Source organism: Leuresthes tenuis, unplaced genomic scaffold (genome assembly GCF_036924035.1).
Source record: "Leuresthes tenuis unplaced genomic scaffold, fLeuTen1.0.hap1 SCAF_16, whole genome shotgun sequence".
In the NCBI taxonomy this organism is placed as follows: Eukaryota; Metazoa; Chordata; class Actinopteri; order Atheriniformes; family Atherinopsidae; genus Leuresthes; species Leuresthes tenuis.
Window position 1 is genome coordinate 25,875,309 of NW_027325370.1, and position 19,569 is coordinate 25,894,877.

Below are 19,569 nucleotides of genomic sequence, written 5' to 3' on the forward strand. Positions count from 1 at the left end.
TTTCATTTAACACTGCCAGGAAATGTTAAGTTGTGCTGTACATCAGTTTCTGATCTAATCCCCATCAAAAGTAATGAGATTCTCATCTGCATCAGCTGTAATATTAACATTAGCCAGCTTAAAACGCCTGCATCCCCGAAGCATTAAGTCATAGAGCCACTCACGTCAAGAGCCCCGAGTCTTAATTTCTCCTCAACTAATTCCATAAATATTCCAACATCACTGGTATACTTTACATTCCAATAAGCTATAAAATATTATGCTATTTGTTGGCCATTATTGTTGCATATTTTCTGCATGTAAAGTTTGGTCTAGAAATGTATCTATGCCAATTTTTGAAGAGTTTTCTAAGGACTGTAGTGGTAAAATTGCGCAGGGGGGCAGAGGAGAGAGAGGGTTACATGTAGTTAACGTAGCAGGGTCTTCTTCAACACAATTATTTACCTGGGGTACCTGCTCAACCAGCTTAGCCTGCCACTTTCCCATATTTTGTTTCATTTAACCGTAACTTTAGCTGACCGTAACTTCATCATCAGGTTATAGCTCTGCATTTAATAAGTCAGATTAAAATCAAATCAAGTAAAATGTTATTTATATGGCACCTTTCATACTTAAAAAGCAACACAAAGTGCCTCACAGGCTAAAAACAACAATGACAAAACAAATAAACCTTCCCACCCCCATAAATACCCTGAGAGACACAGAGACATACAGACACACGCACACATTCATAAAGACATGGCCGGGCACCAAGACCTAAGTCAAGGAAAAAGCCACCCTTGGGGGCCGACCACACGACTACAGGGAGCGCCACCACAGAGACAGCCCCGACCTGGGCAGGCAAGAGGCCCCACACCAAGGTGCAGAGCCCTCCAGCCACCCAGACAAGAGCAGTCCACTAGACAGCACCCCCGTCAGTGGACCAAAAGCAGCTCCCAGTGTGTTTGACCCCCATGACGAAACACTGGAGCTAAAAACTGAAAGACCAAAGCAGTAAAATAAGATAAAAAGGTGTAAAATGAACAAAATAGATAAAATGCTTTTCAGCTCGTGAAATTAACTAAAGCATGTAGTTAAAACATATGATTAAAATAGTATAAAATTAAATATGACAAAAAGTTTGATTTAAAGGAAATCAATCAAATCAAATAAAAGCCTGATTTTAAAAAGGGGAGTCTTGAGCCTCTTTTTAAAAACATCAACAGTGGGGGCATAATAATTATGAATTATTAAATAATATATAGAGGCCTGAAAGCCATAAATATCATCAAAGCATGTTTTGTCCACTTTTGTGATGCTTGGTCACAACTTTAATGTGATTGTATTCAATGATTGTGGGTTTCTGCTGAATCACTGCTTTTATCCCACTTCCTTCAACTTAACTTTCTGCTATGTTTGGGTCATTGAGTATCTGTCCTGTGAATCACCACCCAATCATTGTTATTGTACTTGGCAGACAATGATATCTCTCCGTACACTTCAGAATGTATCTGCTGCTTCTGTCTTCTGTCCCATCATGAATTACTGACGCTGTGCTTATGCGTCCATGTGTTTAGCAAATTATGTTTTCAACTTCTAAGTTATGATGTGTTCCAGTTTTCATCATGTGATGAACACCGCATTTTCTCTCATTAAGACTTTCTTTTCTAGTAGTAGACTTGGGTGATGATATGTCACCTTCCTGGGAGTGTTGTTATCCGCATTTACTACTTTTTACTTTCTACAGCTTAAAAAAGTTTAATCTGCTTTGTAAACCTGTGATAGAGCATTCACAGCATAGTACGATATCTATTCAGTTAATCCATTAATCATCTATCCATTAATCAGCCATTGTCCTCTCCCTCTAGGTGAGCATTCTCAGCAGACTGAGCACGGAGAACGCTGACGAGTTCAACTTTGTCCGCTCGTATGAGTGTTTCCAGCACAAGAACCACACATGCCTTGTGTTTGAGATGCTGGAGCAGAACCTTTACGACTTCCTGAAACACAGCAAGTTCAGTCCTCTGTTGCTAAAGTGTATCAGGCCCATCCTGCAGCAGGTAGCCACTGCACTGATGAAACTGAAAAGCCTGGGACTGATACATGCCGACCTGAAGCCTGAGAACATCATGTTGGTCGACCCTCTCAGGCAGCCATACAGGGTGAAGGTCATTGATTTTGGCTCTGCTAGCCATGTGTCCAAAGCGGTTTGCTCCACCTACCTGCAGTCACGATATTACAGGTTTGGATCTTGGCCCAGAACTACCAATTATTGCCCAATTGTGTTTGTGCTGTGATAATGTCATCTACTGATCTATTGTAATTGCAGAGCTCCAGAGATCATTCTGGGTCTTCCTTTCTGTGAAGCGATCGACATGTGGTCTTTGGGATGCGTCATTGCTGAGCTGTTCTTGGGATGGCCCCTTTATCCCGGTGCCTCAGAGTACGATCAGGTCATCTGCAGCACTCGCATAAATACCGTGAAGTGACTTTTGCAGTCATGTGTAAATGAAAGTACATTCTCTTTTAATTAAAATGTTTTACACATGAGGATTAGTGTTGTACATGTTCACACTTTACAAGAGGTAGTACAAAGTTCAGTTCAGGCTGATTGAAACTGAATTTGTTAAAGTTCATAATTCATGATTTGAAATTCTGAACCAGGTTCACAGTCGTAAAATTAAACTGTTCATGTTCATTTCTCATTATTTTCATAAACTCCTATGAATTATCCCCTTTAAATGGTACATAGTACTGGAACATGGACTCCATGGTCATCTGATCAGATGCGTGCACATCTCTGCATTTATCAAGAAGTCACATTAATTATATGATACTTATCACAGAAATTATGCTTCTGGAGCATAACTGCCTCTAAATGATCATTAAATGTGGAGCTCTATTAGTTAGCATTTCTCATACATCACTTAAATCAATATATTTTTAAAACAGTACTCTGGAGCCAGTGGAGTAACAAATCAGCACTGTGCTCCACTACACTTTGGTCAAAGCGAACTGCAAGACAGCATTTTTGCACACTGATAAAAGTTTATTAGCCAGTAGAGGAACAGAGACAAATGCTTCAGTCGCACAGTGAACAAAAGCTAAGGTAACTCTTAGCGGGTTAAAAAGAAATGCAACTTCACAACAAACACCTTCAGCAAAATATGCCTTAAAGAAACTAAGAAAGCAGACAAGCAGCTGTGTGACAGAATCTGTTGTGGGAGCACCACCTCAGATTCAGTTATATTGAGTGACTTCACACAGGTGAAGACAGAGCAGCTGTTTGCACCAAGGCCAAATTAAAAGTTCAGCTTATATAACACTCACTCTCCTCTGGCCGTCATCTGAGCAGATTTTTCCATTACATCCCTTCAAGCTCGCGGGTTTTAGGCTCAGAGCTCACCCGTGAAAACCCCACTATGGTTTTAGTACTGCAATTTATGTCAGTTTAAGTCCGTCACTACACGTCTGTATTGTCTTATTGCAGTTGTGTGTTAGTTGTTAGTTACACTCTTGTGTGGTATAGAAATGATTATAAAGTCTTCTGCCGGAATGTTTAAGTAAATATTTGTATTTGTGAAAGTTACCAATCTCTTCTTAGCCTCTAATAGCAGACTTGTGTCGGTGCTTGTCCTGTTGGATCTCAGTGCTGCATTTGATACAGTTGATCACAGCATTCTGTTACAGAGACTTGAACATGTTGGGATTAAAGGAACTGCATTAGGCTAGTTTAAGTCATATTTATCTGATAAATTCCAGTTTGTTCTTGTAAATGAAGAATCTTTCTCACACACCAGAGTAAGTCATGGAGTTCCCCAGGGTTCTATGCTTGGACATTATTTTTACTTTATACATGCTTCCATTAGGTAACATTATTAGACAGCATGGCATACATTTCCATTGCTATGCTGATGATACTCAGCTGTACTTATCTATGAAACCAGATTAAACCAATAGGTTGGTCAGACTACAAGCATGTCTTAAAGACATAAAGACCTGGATGACTCAGAACTATGTGCTTCTAAATTCAGACAAAACTGAAGTTGTTCTCTTTGGACCTGAGCACTTCAGGGAGAAATTGTCTCGTTGTATAGTCTATATACATACTATAGATGGTATTTCGTTGGCTTCTAGTTCTACAGTGAGGAACCTTGGAGTGATTTTTGACCAGAATTTATCATTTGACGCACATATAAAACTACCTTTCTTTTACCTTGGTAATATTAACAAAATCGGGAACATCCTGTCTCAGAGTGATGCAGAAAAACTAGTCCTTGCATTTGTTACTTCAAGATTGGACTATTGTAATTCTTTATTATTGGGCTGTCCCACATATTCTCTGAAAAGCCTCCAGGTGATCCAAAATGCTGCAGCCAGAGTTCTGATGAGAACTAACAGGAGAGATCATGTTTCTCCAGTTTTAGCTTCTCTTCATTGGCTATTTATGTGCAAATTCAGAAAATAATTTAAGATTCTTCTCCTCACATATAAAGCTCTTAGTGACCGAGCTCCATCATATCTTAAAGATTTCATTGTGAGATATTTTCCTAACAGAGCACTTCGCTCCCAAACTGCAGGTTTACTTGTTGTTCCCAGAGTTTCTAAAAGTAGAATGGGAGGCAGAGCCTTCAGTTATCAGGCCCCTCTCTTGTGGAATAAGCTGCCAGTAAATGTCCGCGAAGCAGACACCCTTTCCACTTTTAAGGCGTAAAACATTCCTTTTTGATAAAGCTTATAGTTAGGGATGACTCAGGTGATCCCTGAAATATCCCATAGTTAAGCTGCTATAGGCTTAGACTGCTGGGGGCCTCACTCCCCCCCCAACCCCCCACCCCACCCCAACCGTTCCTTTAATTTCTCTCTGAGATTGTACATGTGACATTATTGTGGTTATTAACTTGTGTTTCCCTGTTCCAACAGGTATCTTTTGAATGGTGTTTTTTCCCCTCTTTTCTGTCTTCTCAAACCCCTGCTGAGTCTGGTTCTGCCAGAGGTTTCTTCCTGTGAAAAGGGAGTTGTTCCTTTCCACAGAGGAAAAGTCTGTAGACTGTCAGGCATGCTCAGGACAGGAGATTGGACTGAAGACAATTTTCGGTGCAATCTGTTGGTTTCCTTAGCTAGGATGTTATTTTTGAATTGGCTCTAAATGAATGAATTGGATTATTTTTAAATGAATTAATTGGATTTAATTGGATTATGATTACAATTAATTGAATTCCAATTGGCTTGAATTGGACTATGTTATTTAAGTGCCTTGAGATGACATTTGTTGTAATTTGGCGCTATATAAATAAAACTGAATTGAATTTAATTGAACTTATGCACAACACTGATTTGAACATAGTCATCTTCACATAGAAATCATCCGGGGCCTCATGTACAAAGAGTGCGTTGGCACAAAATATGTACGCACTTTTTCACGTCAGCAAAATGACCGTGGAAATGTGTGGTGCCTCACACCAACTTCAGGGCTGACGTACATACTTTTCTAAAGCTGTTGAGTCTTTGGCGACACTTACAGGTGATTTTGGGAAACTGTTATAATAAATAAATGTGAACACAATTTGTCCTCAGACTGAGTGATGTGCACATCTGAGACACATGAACAATTAAAACACCCATGTGTCTGCAATTACACGAATGGATATAAAAGCACGTGCATAGTGGTGCAATGCATACTGTTAAAAACAATGGCTACTTTAGTGGTATTTGAAGACATTGCAAATGGTGCAATTCGAAGAGAGCGTGTGTTCAGAAACGGAGAGGATTTGCTGGCACATGATGGTAACTGGCTCATCAGCCATTTTGAGTGCAATCCTCCTGGAACTCTACGCAGAGCTGCGGCCAGGGTTGGAGCGCAACACGGCGAGAAGCCATGCGCTGCTTGTGCCTGCAGGTGATGGGTACACTGGGGTTCCTAGCAACTGTGGCATTCCAGAGGGAGCTGGCCAACCGTTTGGGATTGTGCAAGTAGACCCTGAGCAGAGACATGCCAGCCGTGTGGGATAGAACAGGCCAACATTAAAGCGCAATTTGCAGCGAGAGCCGGTTTTCCTAATGTAATCAAAGCTCTTGACTGCACACATATTGCTATAAAAGTGCCATCAGATGATGAATTTGTATCTGTCATCAGGAAACATTTTCAATTAACCAACATTGTGGCAAGGTGGCCTGGTTCAATGCACATTCTTGGGTTCTTGGTGAGTAACTTTATTTGTGTAATTGTCCTAATATTATTCCCTGTGACGTGCATTGAGCATGTGCACCCCAATTTCTGTCCCGTTTTCACAGCATCATAACTAATTGGTCGTTAAAGTTAGCAACCTGCTGTTTTTGTGATGGTTTTATTTTCTGATCGTGTTTTTTGATAGTTAAGCTGTAGCTTAAGGTCTTTCTAACAAGCCCCTGATTGTCTCTGTGTGCAAATGTTAGTAACCCGTGCGTAAAGTGTGAAATGTCTTAATCAGCCTCACCTTTTCCCCGGCACACTTCTGACTAGGTTACTGTATGAATATGTTTGATGTGAGATACACAAAAACATAGATATGTACCTTGGGGGTAATCAGAGTCACCCACATGGGCTCCCACTACCCCTGAGAGAGCAGTGTCACCCATAGTTGCGCCAACTCTCTGTTCAAACAGGGTGGGCCCTTCTTCTCCTATCCCTCCCGCCTGTTTTGGCCACATTTCAGCGGTGGGCAGCCAGTCTCTGCTTCACATCCACCTTAATGTCGGACCACTTCTTCTTCACCTCTGCTTTTGTGCGCTTCTCAGACCCCAAAGCATTGACAGCTTCACACATGCTCTCCCACCCACTCCTCTTATGTTTGCTGCTTATGCCAGAGGACAGCGTACCAAAGAGCACATTTTTGCGGGCCTCCACTTCAGAAAGTAGCACCTCGCTTTCCATGAAGTTGTTCTTTTTTCCTTTATTTTCTGATCGTGCAGAGAGAGAAATCGCAGGTGCAGGGCTCATTTAAATATGATTTGCATATTTAAGTATGGGCATGGACAGGGAGGAGTCGGATACTCTGACATGTGCGCTCAATTCCATGTTGATTAGGATGTACAAAGGAAATGTGCTTGGATTCATGCGTACACACAGATTCATACATCCAGATTTTTTTGTGCGTAGGAGGGCATTTGGGCACCAAAAAGTGGCGTACACACCCTTTGTACATAAGGCCCCTGGTCCTTACCAGATATTATGTAAATACAACATTACAGGAACGATAACATGACATATCACACTGTCTTTATTTATTGAACAAAAAATAAGCCAAGATGCAGAAAAATTGTGTACTTGCTTTATTTTTTTAAGTAATTTATAACAAAAGCCAATGGTTTAACTTCTCATTTAGAATTTCTATATTGGCAAAGAAATTATGGTTTTCGAGGCCAGTTCTCTATAGTTTTGCTAAAAATCTCAAATGTAAAAAGCGTTACAAAGAATCCTAGGTTCCAAATATGATGACATACATGGGAAATCCAATCCACAAAGACCCCACCCCATAACCCACAGAGCTCAAAGGATCTAATGCTAACTTTCCAGCAAACACTCTACGGCCGCTTTAGATGTTCTTTACCACTTTGTCCTTAAGCAGTATGACTCAGCCAGTAAAGAAGAGGCATATGTGCTTTGCAAACAGTCCAATTGTGTGGCCAGACATTGTGACTGCCCTTAACTGCTATTGAGCGCAAATAAGCACCACTGTCAGTCACAAGGAGCACATCATTCATTGTCACACTCTGTTGCACTGGTTTCTCTCAGATTCGCTACATCTCCCAGACACAGGGCCTTCCCGCTGAGTACCTGCTGAGTGCAGGAACGAAGACCAGCCGCTTTTTCAACAGAGGCCCCGACTCGAGCTACCCACTCTGGAGACTCAAAGTAGGCAACGCCACTGATTTGAACCCAGAAATAAAATAAATAAAACATTTCTGCATTTACTATTTGTGGAGTACATAAGATGAGGACTTGATGTGGCTGTTTTCGGTCCTGCAGACACCAGCAGAGCATGAGGCAGAGATGGGCGTCAAGTCAAAGGAGGCAAGAAAATACATCTTCAACTGTCTGGATGATATGATGCAGGTAACCTTTAAATTTCAGATTAACCGCTGCACTTCTGAGGTGTCGTTTACAGGTAATATTGTAGAACTCTTTAGTTTAGATTCAGATCTGACTTTCAGCAGCCACATCAAAGCTGTCACCAAGGCAGCTTTTTACCAACTCAAAAACATCAACAGAATTAAAAGTTTTCTCTCTCAAAAAGAGCAGGAGAAGCTTATCCACGACTAAACATCTGCAGCTCATCCACAAGGCTGCTGCTCGAGTTTTAACCAGGACTAAGAGATCTGAACACATCACACCAGTTTTAAAATCCTTCCAGTCAGTCACAGAATAGATTTTAAAAGCCTACTGATGGTTTACAAATCCCAGAACAGTTTAGGCCCAAAATACATCTGTTACACACATGAATGGAAAAAGTACAGGCTCCAGTGTGTAGAAAGGAAAAGCATTTTAATCTGTAAACACAGACACATTATGCATTTTAGCATGCTCGCTCTCATGTTTAGTCCAGAGTCCAGACTAAACATGGAGAAGCAACATTTAGCTGTTATGCTGCAAACAAGTAGAACAAACTGCCAGTGGAGATTAAACTTTCAGCAAATGTAGACATTTTTAAATCCAGGTTTAAAAAAAGTATTTCCTCCTTGTATTTGTATGAAATCTGCATCAATTTTAATTATTTTATTTGTTTCTATTTATATTCTTTTATGTGTTCTATGTATTTTATGTATAAACTTGACTTGACTTACATTTAATGTCTTTATAGATACAAATTTGTGTAAATGGTGTTTGACAAACACTGACCCTTCCGTAGGTGAACATGACGACCTTGGAAGGCACTGACATCCTAGCAGAGAAGGCCGACAGGCGGGAGTTTATAGACCTGCTGAAGAAGATGCTTACACTAGACGCTGACAAAAGGATCACACCCATGAAGACGCTGAACCACCCTTTTGTCACCATGACGCACCTGCTGCACTTCCCTCACAGCTCACAGTAAGGCAAACAGAGAGGCTTCTCACAAGGAAGGATTAAGAAGCGTTTCAGCTCCAGAAATCCAGTGTTTCTCCTGTCTGATGATTCTTATGCTGCTATTTTAATTCAACAGTGTGAAGTCTTGCTTTCAAAACATGGATATATGCAAACGCAGATGCAGCGCCTTTGAAAATGGAAAAAACATGTTTGCCAGCACCAACACCCCAAGTGCAGCCACCAACCTCACTGTCACATTCAGTAGCCAACTGAACCAGCACAATCAGGTGAGAGCATGATGTCCTGTTTGTTGTCCTGGTTTTGGCAGTTTTGTGCTTCAACCCTGCATTTGCTAATTTCTATCTGTAGAATCTGATTCACCAGTTTCTTCTTGGGTATGAAAGATTGCCTTCATTTGTGGAAGAGTGACATTACAGCGTTGAAGGGTAATATTTCAGAGTATTGTAGTTCCGTGGTCATGAAAACTTCATCTACACAAATCTTTTATTTCTTTAAATTGGGGGCTTCATCACATTATAGTTGTTTTCAAGTTACTGAGTTCACTTTGAAAGGAAGATAGATTCTTGAAAAAAGAATCAAGATCACAATTATAAAGGCTTCAATCATGCCAGGCTTCAAACTGATGGTTTGTGTCCAAGGAACAGTCGGCATGGTTACATGCACAGTTGAGTTGAGCTACAGTTACATCTGGATTTGGCTATTTGATATGATTACTTTCCTCATCCCGGTATACAGGCATGGGAGAAGAATTGAGTAATTGACCAAAGTATGTCCAATGTCACAAAGCTGTGGACTGTGTGATAAATCCAACTTTCTACCATTCTTTGTGGGAGATCCTCGTTCTGAACGTATGGCCAAACTCCCTGCACAGACGTTGTCTTTAAGCTATTGAATATATTTTGTCCGATAATGTAATGTAGTTTTAAAATCAGCAGTGACGGCTTGTGGTGACATTGAATGGCTGGGCTAATGTATTATAAAAGCCAAGTAGTTGTATTTCAACATAAGGTGTCCTGTTAGAATGTAAGTTTAAACTATCACAACAGCATGGGCCTTTTCGACAAACCACGAAAACACTATTTAGAAGAATGCACTGATGGAAAATATACCATCTACCCATCTCTCTGTAAATACACATACTTTCATACCATACAAGGTTTTAAAAAAAGGTCAACCCAGACTTGTACTAAGAAATTGGTTTCAACTCTAGCCTATTGCAATTTGCTTATAAACACAATAATCCAAACATCAGCACAAAACTAAAATAGTTAAGGGAGCCACCATTTCGTTAAAGTCAGGGGATTTCTGAATTAAGTCCCGCTCAATAGAAAGCACAGCCTCAGTCTTGCCTGTCCCATACTACTTCTCAGAAAAGACTTGATCCTCTTCAGGGTCAGAAAAGTGACTTTTTAGCTAGGCTAGCCGTTAGCCAGTCCTTTCTCTCAAACTAAGTTACACAAAAGCTACGATTTTGGCGCTTCAATTCAATCACCTAAATTTTTTCTTCTAAGGACATTGTAGAAAACGGATTCGAAAGTAAATAATCCACTTTGTTAACGTTGATGCCTGCCATTGTCAAAGTTTCGCCCTACACACACAAGCACGTGTGCACAACTCCCATGAAGTAGAGGCGTCTGTGATTGGCCCAAATCTTCTGGCTTTGGGCTGTACAGATTTAGCCCAAACAAGCCGCAAATGGAGGGGGCGGTACTTGCAACCTGTCACTCAAATGTTGAAGAAAAGTCAAGTGTAACTGAGTTGCTTGGCTTGGGCTGTAGATAATTAGCCCGTGTTCACCAATTTCATGGTCTCATTTCAGATTTTGCTCCGCCACTGATCAAAAGTTAAAAAACAATTTGTTTAAAGTTTTTTAATTATTTATATATTATAATCTCATTTTTATTGAATAATGTACCCCGGTTAGCCCAATTATACCAGCCGTTCCTGAAAATCAGGATTTTATTATTGCAGAGTGACAGCCAGGAAATGCTGCAAGCAACTGTGAGTTGATACAAAACCTTAATGTGCTGATTTTCAGTCACAATTCCTGATGTGTTTAGCTATATGACTAAGAAACCAAAGAATGAGAGCAGCTTTATTGAGAATTTGGCTGTGTATTAATATACACTTAACCTTTACTGTTTTTGCATTTCGGTTGCTATGTGCTGGCCTTATTTTGTTCGTCATTTATATAATTATATGTAATTTTTAGTTTTTATCTAAACATTTTTTTGTGATTTTTAGTGACCTGCTTTTTATTTACATTTCGTTTTATTTTTATTTTTTGACAATTTGCACTGTTACCAGTACTAGAGCAGTGTACACAAGACAAGAACTGTTGGCACTGTCACATATTGGATGCAGAATTAATCATCCAATTCCGACCGAGCTAAGACAGCTGTATCATGGATGCAGAGCTGGAGCAAAACTAAAGGCAAAGAGGCACAGCAGGAGGTGGAAATACAAGCCTTTTCTGCCCTTGGTGATTATGGGAAACGCTAACTCACTACCAAACAAGTGTGATGAGCTAGAGGCGCTTGTGCTGAACCAACAGCTGTATAGGGAGAGCAGTTTGATCTGTCTGTCTGAGTCCTGGCTGAACAACAATACACCAGACTTGTGCGGATATACCCGGCTTTGCGCCATACGAGCAGATCGAGACCTGAGTACGAGTGGTAAGCGGAAAGGCAGGGGTATTATACTGGTTTTTTGGGGTTTTTTTGGAAACATTTATTTATTGTTTTTCATTTAAGTAAAAACATAAAACAGTAAACACTTTGAACATGGCAGAGAGTAAATCAATAGATAAAAAAATATATAATGAAAATAAAAAAAAAGGCAAAAGAAATACATGAAAATAAATAAAATGAACCTCAAAAAGAAATCAGTTGTCAAATTACATAAACACATTAAACATCAAATATAAAGGAAAAGTAAAAATGAAATAAGATTGTACATGTTCATTCCCACAGAAAATAAAATATTATCTCATTTTGTCAGTCAGTCATTCACTATCCCTCCAACATCACCACTCTCAATTAGTTCTTGAAACATCTTCCAAATCTTATAGAATTCCAAAGCTCTCTTTCTAACTGTGTATGTCAGTTTCTCAAGAGCCAGGCATGATGTTAAATTAGTTAACCAGAAATCGAGAGAGTGGCAACCAACATTCCTCCAACATAAGGCCATTGGTCGTTTGGCCTGTAGTTAGCAGAGATGAACCATTTTTCTCTCTTTAGCAGACAAAGGGCATTTGTCAGGGTAAATGCCAAATATATATAGCTTAGGACACAAGGATATTGGGCAAGATGTAACCCGGGACACATATTTTAACACAGAGTTCCAGAATTTTTGAGTCTCGTCACATTTCCACAAACAGTGATATAAAGTACCCTGATGTACATTACACTTATAACACAGATCAGGTATCTTAGGATCAAATTTATTTAATCGTACAGGGGAGAGTCCGCATTAGCAAGTGAAATTGTACCAATCTTAAACGGGTGTTGATAGTTTGAGTATGTGTCTTTGAACATATTCTACTCCACTCATCTAATGAGACGTCTACTCCTAAATCATGTATCCACTCCAGTCTCTTACTATCTGAGTTATCATGATGGTTATCTTCCAGCATATTATAAAACTGTGAAACCAATTTTTTTACAAAACAGTTCTTTGTAACAAATTATTCTAATGTGGACATTTGAGGTTGCTGCACTAAGTTCTTTAACTGTGCTAAAATGAAACTTCGAAGTTGTAAGTATTTAAAAAAGTGTTTCTGAGGAATATCAAACTTTGCCTTTAACTCGTTGAATTACATCAGAGTGTTATCCTTATATACATCTTGTAACTTTATAATACCTTTGTTCAACCATGCTTTGAAGCCCATGTCGTTTTTGCTGGGGTAAAAAGATAATTTCCCCTGATTAGAGAGAAAGAGGATAATCCTGATGTTGCCCAAAATCTTTTGTACTATATGCCAGACAACAATAGTATTCTTTACAAAAGGATTAGTTGTACTTTTCCTTAATTTCTTCAAAGGGGCTGAGTACAAAAAGCTGTCCAGTGTCAAACCCTTTGAAGACAATTTTTCAATTTCTAGCCAGGGCAAAAGAACATCCATGGAAAACCAAAACATTGTAGCTCTCAACTGGGCAGCCCAGTAATACCATTCAAGGTTTGGCATCTGTAACCCGCCCCTATCATACGGTAAATATAGAAGAGAAAGTCTTCCTATTGTTCCAAATAAAGTGAGAGAGAAGCTTCCTGGTCTTAGAGAAAAAAGAAGGTGGAGGGGCCAGTGGAATCGACTGAAAAACATACTGAAATTTTGGAAGTATAATCATCTTTATAGTATTAATTCTTCCTAGTAAAGTTAGAGGCAATGTGGGCCATCTGGAAATCTCTTCTGAGAGTTCTTCAAGCATGGGTTCATAATTGACTGAGCTGAGATTGCATATCTTAGGGGTAATTTTGATGCCCAAGTACTTAAACTCTTCTGTAGCGTTTACAAAAGGATGAGGAAGTATTTGTCTCTTCCTCTCGCTTTCATTTGAAAACATAATGGAGGATTTTTCTTTGTTTACTTTGAAACCTGAGAAGTTACCAAATTGACTAATCAATTCCAGCAGGGATGGTATCGACTCTGCAAGATGTGATTAAAAACACAATAGTGTTGTCAGCATACATTGCTGTATTGTATTCCATACCTTCAATTTTAATACCATGTATTGAAGAGCGTGATCTAATCCCTATTGCCAATGGTTCCATTGCTATTACAAAAAGTAGAGGGGAAATTGGTGACCCTTGTCTTGTGCCTCGAGATAACCCAAAAGGTTGAGAGATGAGGTTATTAGTAAATACCATTGCAGTGGAATCCTCTAGTAAAATTCTAATCCATCTCCTAAAATGATCTCCAAATCCGAAACATTTAAGCACCTCAAGAAGATAGGGCCATTCGACACGGTCAAATGCCTTTTCTGCATCGAGAGATAAAATTGCAGTGTCCAGAGATTCTTCACAGGCATGGATCAAATTGAGGACTCTCCTTACATTATGGAACCCCTGGCGATTTGTTACAAAACCATTCTGGTCATCATGTAGAATGACTGGTGATACCCTCTCTAGTCTCATAGCGAGTACTTTTGCTATTATCTTTGCATCAGTGTTCAAAAGGGATATAGGTCTGTAAGATCCACGTTTGGTTGGTACTTCACCTGGTTTTAGGATAAGAGTGATCATAGCACCACGAAATGAAGGGGGGAGTGGCAATTTGTTACCGCAGATTCCAAGCACACATCTAGTAAAGGGGCTAATAATTTCTATTTATATAATTTATGCATATCTATCGGAAGCCCATCTGCACCTCCTCCAAACTTAGTTCCTTCTCCAATTCATTTTTAGACTCTTCAGGAATATGGGGAATATCCAGCTTATCAAGGAAACTATTTTGAGTGAGTGAGTTTTAAAAGATGCTGAGTAACAAGACTACTCCCCTTTGTTTGGGGTTTAAAGTTCTCCATGGGTTACATAGATTCAGATCTTTTTATATATTGCTGAATTTTCTTCCTTGTTTGAGAATGTGATCAGCAAAAGCAGGTTCTCAAAAAATTTTTGATTGTCATCATATTTTCACTTAAGAGAGTTCCTTGAACCACCATGAACCTACCAGCTTTACTATAAATAGTACTATTAACTTGGAACGGCAATGAGTTGTGTATCAACACCATAACTCCTCTAGAATAGGAAGGGAAACAGGATGCCAAAACCCTACCTGGCCATCTTCTTCAAACTTTCAACAGGTCATCTCTGAGTAAATGCGTTTCCTGAATAAAAGCTATTGATGAATTGAGCTGTTTGAGCCTGGTAGTAACCTACTTAAGTTTCACCAATTTTATCATGCCATTTACATTCCAGGAAGTGAATTTAAAACTTTTATTTGAAGTCATATAAACTTATTAATACACCAAATTTTTGTAATATTTTGGGGAAAGTACCGGCACAGAGTAACAAACATAAAACTTAAAAACTGCCTTAGAAACATCCCCTTGGCTGTCAACCTGAACATGACAGAATCTTCGTTCCCTCCCCCCCTCCCCCTGATCTCTGAGCGCAGGGCATTGCATGCACTGATCCAATGTAAACAAGGGCGCAGTTAAACCAAACCAAGCATACATTGAATTAATAACTTTACAAAGAAAGCAGAAAAAAAATATGAGGAAAGATTAGTCAACAGTGTCCCCTGGCGAGACGAAAAAAAGGAAAACCTTCCACAACAACAGCATTTAGAGAACGTGAAATTTGCAGCTTAATTTCGTACCAAAAAGCTAACTATACTGTCAAATAGCTAGAATTAAGATATTATTATTTATGTTCAAAACAGGCCACTTGTTACCTGTTACTAATGTTACTAAACTGAGTTAAATTGAAACACTTCTGGGGAAGTCAGAGCCATAATAAACAGGATTTCTTGATCCCTACACATAACTTTGCCTTTTGCTCGAGCAGCTCTCATCACTTTATCTTGGAAGTTTAAAAACTTCACGATGAGGACTCTCGGTCTGGCAGAACGATTGGGCTGCGTCTGACCGGGTAATCTGTGTGCTCTTTCGATGAGGAGCGGTGTCGGGAATGTTGCAGGCTTCAGTGCGTCAGGTAACCACCTCTCCTGGAAAGCAACTGCACCTGTTCCCTCCATCTTCTCCGGCACATTAATTAGTCATAGGTTAGACCGTCGAGAGCGGGTTTCAAGGTCGTCAAGTTTGTTCATGAGGAGGGTCACTTGTTTAGCCAGAGCATCAGACTTCTGTTTCTCTGAGTCAACTGTGTCCTCTACATTACTAATGCGCGCCTCTGCTTCATCCATGCGTAACGAGAAATCTCGTACATCTCTTTTGACATCATGGAAAGCTTTCAGTACCACATCAATCTTTGAGGCGAAGTCGTTTCTCATCCTGTCAAGTTTCTGAATAACATCCATGTTTGAAGCCGTTCCCACCTCCACGTCCTCTGCTTGGAGTACTGGGCTAGCGTCTTCTGTTGAGCTTGTTTTCATATAGCTTCACAAAGAAACACAAGGAAGCTACGGTTACGAGTGACAACAAGTTAACGTTACCATCCAGCTCGGCCGGCCTCTCATCATCAAGTCCTCCTGTAGCCACCCCCTCACACCAGCACGGTTTTGACAGTTAGACTAACATTAACGTTAGTGTCTGGCTGTCTGTATACACATTTTCTGGAGGGAAAAATAATAGGCAGAGGTAACTTATGATAGCATTTTATGTGTTATAGGAGACAGGGTTCAGCAGCCTAGCATCGACACTGTTCAGTTCCGCACAAAAGCGCTGAAACAGAGATGAAGGGGAACCCGTTTTTTTTTTTTGGCTTATTTTAACTGGCCTATCCAGTTTTCTCGAGGCCCGCCCAGAATCAAATTCCTGGCGCTGCGAGTGCCCTGTGCATGTCAACAGGTGCCAACCTGGATGGGTTAAGAGCGGACAGGGCGGAACCTACAATGGCATGTGACGTCATCCATGACGCCGTTTCTAGGTTACAGACCCAGTATCCTGAGGCAATCATTGCAATCACAGGGGATTTCAACCACGTCTCTCTATCCTCCTGCCTGACTGGCTTTGTACAGTATGTGGACTGTCCGACATGGGAAGAAACATTAGATCTGTTCTATGCTAATATGAAGGAAGCTTATAGGGCAGTATTTCAGTGTCTCTTCCACCACTGGGTAGATCTGATCACTGCATGGTCTATCTACAACCCACATACAGACCTTCTGTACTAAGTCTTTGTGTGTACAAAGACTTCCTGTTACTACCAGATCGTTCAGGAAGTGGCAAGTGATGCATTGAGAGACTGCTTTGATGTCACAAACTGGGCTGTACTGCTGGAGGATGAAGAAATGGACATTGACGGACAATATGAGCCTTCAGATGGAAAAAGTCCCGGTGCTGTGGAAAACTTCTTGTCGCTTACGGGTGCCCAAATTAGCGCAACCGATGGAGCTGACTACAGACCGGTGGCTTTGACGTCATGAAGACTTTGGAGAGACTCCTTGTTCGTTGCATGAGATTGCAGGTTGCTGAGGATCTTCACCACCTCCAGTTTGCACATAGGAGTGGAAGACGCGATTCTGTACATGCTGCATCAGGCATATGCTTATCTGGATGTGCCTGCTTCTCATGTGAGAATCATGTTCTTTGACTTCTCCAGTGCCTTCAACACCATACAGCTTCCCATACTGAAAGACAAGCTTCAAGGTATGGGTGTGTATCCCTCCCTGACATTGTGGATTATCTGACTGCCGGACCACAATATGTCAAGATGGGGAGATGTGTTTCTGGAACACAGTATTGTGGTTCCGCAGGGTACCCCCCCCCCCACCCCACCCCACACTCTGTACACATCAGACTTCAGGTACAACTCAGAGTCCTCAGAAGTATACTGATGATACAGCAGTTGTGGCATGTGTGCATGGTGGACAGGAGAAGGAGTACAGGGACCTTGTGGAGTACTTTAATGGCTGAATCAAAAAGAACTGTTTGCTCCTGAACACTACGAAGACCAAAGAACTGGTGGGTGACTTCAGGAGATCTAAAACTCATACCAGTCAGTTTGCATTGATGGAGGGGAGATACAGATTGTTCAAGTCAAGTAAAGTTAGGTTAGGTTTATTTGTATAGCACATTTCATGTACAAAACAATGCTGTACATAAAATAAAAGCATTAAGAAAATGTAAAAGAATATAAAGAGAAACAAATAAAATAATTAAAATTGATTACATTTTTGAAAACGAGCAACAGTCTAGATAAATTAAAAGATATCATGCAGATTTAATGTATAGACACGTGAGAAAAGAAATGTTTTTAACCTGGATTTAAAAATGTCTACATTTGGTGAAAGTTTAATCTCCACTGGCAGTGTGTTCCACTTGTTTGCAGCATAACAGCTAAATGCTGCTTCTCCATGTTTAGTCTGGACTCTGGACTAGACGAGCTGACCTGAGTCCTTGGATCTAAGAGCTCTGCTAGGTTTATATTCTCTGAACAGATGTATTTTGGGCCTAAACCGTTCTGGGATTTGTAAACCATCATTTTAAAATCTATTCTGTGACTGACTGGAAGCTAGTGTAAGGATTTTAAAACTTGTGTGATGTGTTCAGATCTCTTAGTCCTGGTTAAAACTCTAGCAGCAGTGTTCTGGATGAGCCGCAGAAGTTTTTGGGAAGTCCAGTTAAAAGACCATTACAGTTATCGAGTCTACTGGAGATAAATGCATGGGATGAGTTTCTCCTGGACTTTTTTTGGGAGAAAACCTTTAATTCTGTTGTTTCTGAGCTTGTAAAAAGCTGCCTTGGTGACAGCTTTGATGTCGCTGCTGAAAGTCAGATCTGAGTCAATCAACACTCCAAGGTTACAAACTTGGTCAGTGATTGTTAGGGCCCGAGTCTCAAGATATTTACCAATGCTGACCCTCTTCTCTTTGCTACCAAACAAAATGATCTGTTTTGTCTTCATTCAATTGTAGAAATTTCTCTCTCATCCAGGTGTTTATTTCCTACAGACATTGACACAGTACAGTCATCTGGTGACCAAGAGACAAAGTTGTGTATCATCTGCATAACTGTGATAATTGAAGTTAAAGTTCTGCAATATCTGACCCAAAGAGAGCATATACAAATTAAACAGAAGAGGTTAGTTATCAAGACCTCTACTTTCATTCAGAAAGTCATTGGGCTGGTTAAATACAACTTTCTCAATAATCTTAGATATAAAAGAGAGGTTAGAGACAGGTTCAGACTTGGGAATACCTGGGGGTGGAGCTGGATAATAAACTGGAGTGGTCTGCCAACATAGAAGAGCTGCAGTCTCTTCTTCCTGTGATGGCTCAGGTCCTTCAATATCTGCAGTGACATGATATGCATGTTTTATCACACTATCATTGAGAGTGCACCGTTTTATGCTGTTGTTCTATGCTGTTGTCTGCTGGGGGAGTTGCACTACAGACAAAAACTTTAGCGCCTGGACAAACTACTGAAAAAGGCTGGTTCTGTGGCAGGCAGAAGGCTAGACCCTCTCAGTGCTGTGGTGGAGCAATGGATGAGGAGGAAATTATATTCTGTTTTGGAGAATAATAAACATCCTCTCCACAGAATCCTGACAGGACAGAGGAGCATCTGCAATGAGAGGCTCATCTCTCTGCGCTGCAGGACTGAGAGGTTCAGGAGGTCCTTTGTCCTCACAGCCATAAGGCTTTTTAACAATAACTGACATGTTCTTTTCAAATTTATTTATGTAGTCTTTTCTTCTTCTGTGTGAGAGGTGTGGAAGAGCTGAGAGAAATGTTGGGAGTAAAAGTGTTTCTCTTATCTTTGTTTCATTAGTTGTGTTGGTTTTGAGTACTTTGAGTAGTGTGTTGTGAGTTTAATTTAGGTTTGTCATTTTGTTGGGTGTGCTTCCCAGCAAGGGTGGTGGCTTCTCCATGCTGTCCCGGAAACATGGCATCAGGGTTG

General features: G+C 40.3%; 1 protein-coding gene across 3 annotated transcripts in view; it reads left to right on the forward strand.

Moving 5' to 3' along the window:
- hipk1a (homeodomain interacting protein kinase 1a) overlaps positions 1-19,569 on the forward strand; it is a 42,740-nt gene that overhangs the window by 4,290 nt on the left and 18,881 nt on the right. For all 3 annotated transcript variants that reach the window (XM_072366479.1, XM_072366481.1, XM_072366480.1), the window contains exons 3-8: positions 1,848-2,221; positions 2,309-2,432; positions 7,754-7,873; positions 7,988-8,074; positions 8,868-9,049; positions 9,162-9,312. In XM_072366479.1, coding sequence (XP_072222580.1) covers positions 1,848-2,221; positions 2,309-2,432; positions 7,754-7,873; positions 7,988-8,074; positions 8,868-9,049; positions 9,162-9,312 — 1,038 coding nt within the window. The remainder of the gene's footprint in view (positions 1-1,847; positions 2,222-2,308; positions 2,433-7,753; positions 7,874-7,987; positions 8,075-8,867; positions 9,050-9,161; positions 9,313-19,569) is intronic.